The sequence below is a fragment of the Procambarus clarkii genome, chromosome 28 (genome assembly GCF_040958095.1).
Source record: "Procambarus clarkii isolate CNS0578487 chromosome 28, FALCON_Pclarkii_2.0, whole genome shotgun sequence".
NCBI lineage: Eukaryota > Metazoa > Arthropoda > Malacostraca > Decapoda > Cambaridae > Procambarus > Procambarus clarkii.
The window spans coordinates 40834079-40841578 of NC_091177.1; the positions used below are offsets into that span (position 1 = coordinate 40834079).

Consider the following 7500-nt stretch of genomic DNA (forward strand, 5'->3'; position numbering starts at 1 on the left):
CATAGAAAGGATTTTAGTTGACACTTGTGTTTTTACTAAATATTTGAAAATGGTGAAAATTCTTTGATAAAACACTTCCTTTTTATTTTGGCTGTGATGCTGAAACTTGGACCAGTTGGATCCCTTTTCATATATATACAAATAGTCAATAAAGTTCAATTAAAATTTAACATCTTTTAATGTCCTAACATATATTGTCTTAATATGGGAATGGGGTAGAGGATGGGAGGAGGTCCAGATGATGAAGATTTGAGGGGATAGATGAGATGGGGGGGGGGGGGTCCAGATAGTTAATATGGGAGGTAGATATCCGAAGGGAAAGGGCAGGAACGATTTAATGTAGAGGGGGAAGGGGAATGCACGATCAAACGCTATGATAATGTAAAAGGAAGGGGGTATTAAAGACTCGTTAGAGACGGTGAGTGAATTAAATTTTACCATTGAAAAATATATTTGGTGGCATATTAAGGAGAGAGCCTAATAAAGCAACAGCAGCTGTATTTGCTAGTCAGCGTAGCTCACTTACCTTGTTGCAATAGTACAAAGGCAAAATCCAATGTGTTGAGCAGCCAGTTGCTCCAAGCAGAGTTCCGGACAGAGAGCAACCATGAGAACAGGAACTCCACCAGAGGCACGGCCAGCATCGCCGCAAGGATGCCAACCCACACCAGAGGCGCAAGGGGCTGCACGAAGCCCCACGGGTCGATCTCTGGACGCCCACGACCAGCTAGTATCCGCGAGCTTTCGTACCATAGCGGCCAGGAGAAGTCTACCGCCTCAGCGCGGGTGAGCGAGAGACCGAAGGGACCAATGGCGATGTCTGCTTCCTATATGTGTTAATCATGAAAATAATTATTATTACTTGCTAAGCAATATTGACTTTCAAAATCAATTTTGCTTCTGTTTGCAATATAATGTTACTCTCTGTATCAGTTAATATAAAACGGACTATAAGTTATTATAGAAAAACCAAAGTGGAATGTTAAATTTAATGTAGGACCCTTGGAGAAACAAGCCATATTCACCAGCGGAATTATTTCATAAACAATGAAAATTGAAGTCTTTGCTGTCTGTGCCCAGTGATAAACACATTGTAAATTAAATGCCATTAAATGCATTGTAAATTAAGCCATGCAGCTGCACGGAGATTTATAATGACGGAACAACAAATTGCATTATATGACGTGCAGCTAGTTACGTATTATGAGGTGCAGCTGGTTACGTATTATGAGGTGCAGCTGGTCACGTATTATGACGTGCAGCTGGTCACGTATTATGACGTGCAGCTGGTCACGTATTATGACGTGCAGCTGGTCACGTATTATGACGTGCAGCTGGTCACGTATTTGAGTTATAACTTCTCGCTTGAAACTTCTGATTTCCAACTTATGGGTTGATACTTGTACTTGGCAACTCATAGGTTGAAACTTCAAGTTTTTAACTCATGGTCTGAAACTTCAAGTTTGCAACTCATTGGTTGAAACTTCCAATTTACAAGTCACGGGTTGAAATTTGCAACATAAGGTTTTCTTCATATAGACAACTTTCAGTGTTTGAATGCCAATTTCATATTTCCTTGTTTCAATAATGTCAAGAAAGAACGATTCAGCGATCGTTCTTGAAAGTTGTATTTTTAACTGGATAAGTATATTTCAAGATGAAATAATTTTCACGTTGTTTAACGTTTCTGCTGCTCATGTTTCTCCAAGCGTCAGTAGGCGCACTAATGACAGTATGCATCCCTCACCAGCCTCTCCATCCCTCCTCACCCTCCATGCAGCATCCGCATCATGTGAGAAAACTCTTTCAGGTTATAAGCTACTTGCAGCATTGAGGTCAACAGTCGTGTTACTGGTCTTAAGCTGATGCAGTGTTGAGTTCCATCTCTTGTGTCCACATTGGCTTCTTATTTTGTTACTATAACTTAACCTGACTGTGTGTGTGAAGATTTTGACTCCTGGACTGTTGCTAGTTACTTGTTACTAGTGACAATGGCTTCTAGGACAACTTTGGTAGCCTCTCCTGCCCAGGTATATTCAGTTGAAGACAGGCGGATAACTATAAGGAATCACATTGTCTTTGGGGGGCCCTTCTTCCCCTCAAATTTATCCGTTATCCAGTTGCCTTCTGCCAGTGGATCCTGTGATGTTTTTTCAGTTACTCCAAAATCTTACTACTCAAAATAGCTTAAACTTCCATTTACCATCATATATATCACATTAAAATTAAAAACCTTAAATTTGAAATCGTTCATATTAATTTAAAAGCACACACTTACATTTATGTATATATATATATATATATATATATATATATATATATATATATATATATATATATATATATATATATATATATATATATATATATATATATATATATATATATATATATATATATATATATATATATACATTTTCATCTTTGAAAATGTAATAAGTTTTACGAAACGCGCTCAAGTGTCGCGTCAGACTAGAAATAAAAATGAATTTTGGAGAATTGATTTTTGAATTACCACCAACAGTGAAAAGAAACGTACGAAACATCGAGAAAATTCGTGTTAGAATTATTAATCTTACTTTTTCGGTCATATTTAATAATATATGTCTACAGGAAAGACTGCTACCAAAATATACTAATATATATATATATATATATATATATATATATATATATATATATATATATATATATATATATATATACCTTGTGAAGGAAATTCTACCTGCCCACTTACATCAGCTGGCAGGTGTACATGATCCCAATTTTACACGCTGTGCCACAGAGTGGGCCTCTCGTGCAGGCCAATCACCTCAACCACCATCCCCAAAAGCCCACAAGCAATCCAGCTGGGATGGCCCCATTGTAGACCAAGTTGCTGCAGAGTGCCTGGGTGCTGCAACAACACAACACGACATTGCTCGCCTCACAGCAGTAGCAGCACCACATGCAGGGGATTTCCTGTTAGCAACCCCTATGTCGGCAACTGGCACGCGTCTCACACCACACGCCCTCCGAATTGCTGTGGCCCTCCGCCTTGCTGCCCCAATCCACACCAGATATAGGTGTATTTGCGGCGAGGTGGTGGCTGACAGGTACGGCCACCATGGCCTACTCTGCCAAAGCACAGGGGGATGGCACTCGAGGCACAGTGAAGTTAACGACATCATCAAGAGGAGCCTCACCACAGCTGGATGCCCAGCTCAAAGAGAGCCCCGTTACCTAACGCCCCGTAACTCTGATGCTCTTATTGGTCGCCCGGATGGTATCACAGTGAACCCCTGGAAGAATGGCAAGCAGTTGGTATGGGACTACACGTGCGTATCAACCCTGGCTAACACATACATTAACCTCAGTGTTGCACAACCAGGTGGCGCTGCCACCCACAGGGAAGCAGCCAAATCCCGTAAGTATACAGAACTGGATCACCACTACAATTTTGTCCCCATTGCTTCTGAGACACTCGGCGCCTGGGGTAAAAGTGCTACCAGTTTTTTGAAGGAACTGGGTTCTAGGCTCATTGAAACAACAAGGGACCCAAGAGCTGCAAGCTTTCTTTTCCAGCGCCTCAGTGTGGCGATACAGAGGGGAAATGCGCACTGCATCCAGGGTTCCTGCCCGCCATCTGAGGAGCTGGAGGAACTCGACAACCTATGATAACCATCTTTGTAACCCATATGTAACTCCTTTTTTGTAACAAAGTTCAAATAAAGTACATAAATATATATGTGTACATACAAAAGAATGGGGGTGGTAGGAGAAGATAATGTTAGTGTTCAGTGAGAAACCACAAGGTCTCCTCTGAATACTTTTTATTTTCTTCTCCGAGGCTATGGGTCCCCACATTGGCACCAGAGGTGGTACCCTCACAAAATTAAAAAAAAAAAAAAAAAAAAAAATATATATATATTTATGTTGTATACATTTTTATACAAGGTTTCACCGTTACATATCTGATTAGTTACAAATAGTGAACGTTACGAGCAAATAAAGGTTAGTTTGTTTCCTAGAGGATGTAGATTTCTTCAAACTCCTCCGACGCCGGGCAGGAACCGAGGATGCAGCGGGATTTACCCTCTGGATCGCTACACTGAGGACCTGGAAGAGAAAACTTGCCGCTCCTCGGGTGTCTTGTAGTTTCAGTAAACCAGGAACCAAGATCCTTTAGAAACCTCCTTTCACTCTTTCCCCATGGACCAAGGGGTCTCGGATCCTATTGGAACGAAATTGTATCGTTGATCTATTTCTCTGTACTTGGTTGACTTGTCTCTTTCTGTGTGTGCCGCCGCAGCTCCTGCTTGGCCGAAAGAGAGGTTGATGTATGTGGCTGCCAGGGTGGATACGCAAGTATAGTCCCATGCCAACTGCCTGCCATGTTTCCAAGAGTGCAGTGTGATTCCATCTGGTCAGCCATCAAAGCTAACAGAGTTACGGTTCAAAAGATTGCGTTTGTACTCTCTCTGTTGGACTGGGCAGAGGCAAGGCCTTAATGATGTCATTGACTTCGTCGTGTCGTGAGTACCAACCACCTTATTTTCTATAGTGCAGGCGATTGCAGAGCAGCCCACCAGGAGTTGCATCCTGGAGGGCTTTCTGTAATTCAACCTTGTGTATGTGGAGCGGGAAGACCACGATATAATCTTAATATATAGAATGTCGGCTTGTCCTTGGACTAAATTAATTGGTATTAATATTCTCATGAATTATTTATTTATGCCGGTTGTTGAAACGGTTAAGGATAAAAGGAGATACCATATCAGTGTTGAAAACCTGGTCTTACAGAAGGACTCGGTAGCTGGAGACAGATGTTGTGAATTATTAGAAGTTGTGTTGTGTAATATGACACTAAACACCGCCGTCGCCAAACTGTCGTTGCTGAATAGGATCCCAGCCCTTGTATTATTGGTGCCTGTCTATGTACCTTCCTTACCTTAGACTTACCTGTCTCTGTACCATTCCTTACATTAGACTTACCTGTCTCTGTACCTTCCTTACCTTAGACTTACCTGTCTCTGTACCATTCCTTACATTAGACTTACCTGTCTCTGTACCTTCCTTACCTTAGACTTACCTGTCTCTGTACCATTCCTTACATTAGACTTACCTGTCTCTGTACCCTTCCTTACCTTAGACTTAACTGTCTCTGTACCATTCCTTACCTTAGACTTACCTGTCTCTGTACCCTTTCTTACCTTAGACTTACCTGTCTCTGTACCATTCCTTACATTAGACTTACCTGTCTCTGTACCATTCCTTACATTAGACTTACCTGTCTCTGTACCATTCCTTACATTAGACTTACCTGTCTCTGTACCCTTCCTTACGTTAGACTTACCTTCTCTGTACCCTTCCTTACCTTATACTTACCTGTCTCTGTACCCTTTCTTACCTTAGACTTACCTGTCTCTGTACCATTCCTTACCTTAGACTTACCTGTCTCTGTACCATTCCTTACATTAGACTTACCTGTCTCTGTACCATTCCTTACATTAGACTTACCTGTCTCTGTACCCTTCCTTACGTTAGACTTACCTTCTCTGTACCCTTCCTTACCTTAGACTTACCTGTCTCTGTACCATTTTTTACCTTAGACTTACCCTTCTCTGTACCATTCCTAGCATGCCCGTCCAGGAACCGTCATCTGCCTTTATGCCAAAAGTGTTATCGCGAGGAATAACGTTTGTGTACCTGTGAGAGAAGATAATACTTACTGCTTACACGTTACCTTCTCATAAAAACATTTTGCCATTGAATATCAGAAACGTTTTTACTATAACCCGGATTAACCTAAGCTAACTTTAAACTAACCCAACCTAGCCAAACCTAAACTAACCCAATCCAACCTAACCAAGCCAAATCTAAACTAACCAAACCCAACCTAGCCTAGCCAAACATAAACAAACCCAACCAAGAATAGCCAAACATAAAATAACCCAGTCAAGCCTAACCAAACATAAATTAACCCAACCTAGCCTAGCCAAACACAAACTAACCAAACCCTGCCTAACGAAACATAAATTAGCCCAAAATAGCCTAGCCAAACATAAACTAACCCAACCTAGTCTAACCAAACATAAAATAACCCAACCAAGCCTACCCAAACATAAACTTACCCAACCTAGCCTACCCAAACATAAACTTACCCAACCTAGCCTACCCAAACATAAAGTAACCCAACCTAGCCTACCCAAACATAAAGTAACCCAACCTAGCCTACCCAAACATAAACTTACCCAACCTAGCCTACCCAAACATAAACTTACCCAACCTAGCCTACCCAAACATAAACTAACCGAGCCAAACATAACCCAACCTAGCACACCTAAGCTAACTAGTCTAATCTAACTTAGTCTATCCTAACCTATTTCAATCATACCCAAAGTAACTTAACCTAACCAAACTTAATATAGCCATACACAAGCTAACCTAACTCTTCCTAACATAACGATCAATATATTTGTACAAAATTATAAATTAGCAATAAGTGAATAGCCTCCGAATGATATAACCGCTTGTCTTCGTTTCCCCGCAATGCTTATACCTTAACGGGAAGTGGCTTTCCGGCGTAGCCCGGGTCTCTCCCAACCCGTTCTCGCAAATTCGTAAAGTCAATATTGACTTATCAACTACGTGCATAGGTGATATACTAAACATAATAGATACCCCTAAAAAGATTCATAGGAAACACCGACCTTACCTAACCTTGTTAGTATCTTAAGATAAGCATCTTATTGCTTCGTAATTACAATTATTACCTAACCTATAATAGGTATAGGTTAAGTAATAATTGTAATTACGAAGCAATAAGATGCTTATCTTAAGATACTAACAAGGTTAGGTAAGGTCGGTGTTTTCTATGAATCTTTTTAAGGGTATCTATTATGTTAAGAATGTCACCTATGCACATATTTAATAAGTCAATATTGACTTATTAAATTTGCGAGAACGGGTTGCTCTCCTGCACTCGATTATTTCTAACGTCACTGTGGATCATTTGGGTACTAAATTTTTACCTGTGTCCCCTGTTCTTGTATCTCCCTGTAATAAATAGTTTGTTTATATATAACCTATCAATAACTCGCAGAATTTTGTTGGTGGTAATTATGTCACCCACAACTCTCATGTCTTCCAGTGACGTGAGGTAATAGTCTTCCTGTAGTCTTACCTCATAGTTCATACCACTCAGCACAGAGACTAGTCAGGAATCATACCTCTGAACTTTTTCTAACTTTGTCTTGTGTTTGACTAAATGTGGATTCTACTCTGTGGATTCTTGCATATCCCAAAATTGGTCTGAACATAAGAGGTATACAAGGTCCTGAATGATTCTTTACAAAAGTTTCTAGAAGCACTTCTTATCTCGGTTTCACATATGCCACTGATAATATCCTTTTAATGTGGTCTTCAAGGAACAGGTGCGGTATAATAACCCCCAAACCTTTCTTGCTTTCTGATTCCTGGAGGATTTTATATCTCAGTTGCAACCTTGAGTCCAGCCTC

At 40.5% G+C, this 7500-nt stretch overlaps 1 protein-coding gene across 1 annotated transcript in view; it reads right to left on the reverse strand.

The window, feature by feature from the left end:
* The window catches only part of LOC123751702 (probable glutamate receptor), a 97919-nt gene that overhangs the window by 52172 nt on the left and 38247 nt on the right, over window positions 1-7500 (reverse strand). Inside the window, exons 8-9 of the mRNA XM_069332713.1 lie at window positions 5598-5688; window positions 527-827 (exon numbers count right to left, since the gene is read on the reverse strand). Of these exons, the coding sequence (XP_069188814.1) occupies window positions 527-827; window positions 5598-5688 (392 nt within the window). The remainder of the gene's footprint in view (window positions 1-526; window positions 828-5597; window positions 5689-7500) is intronic.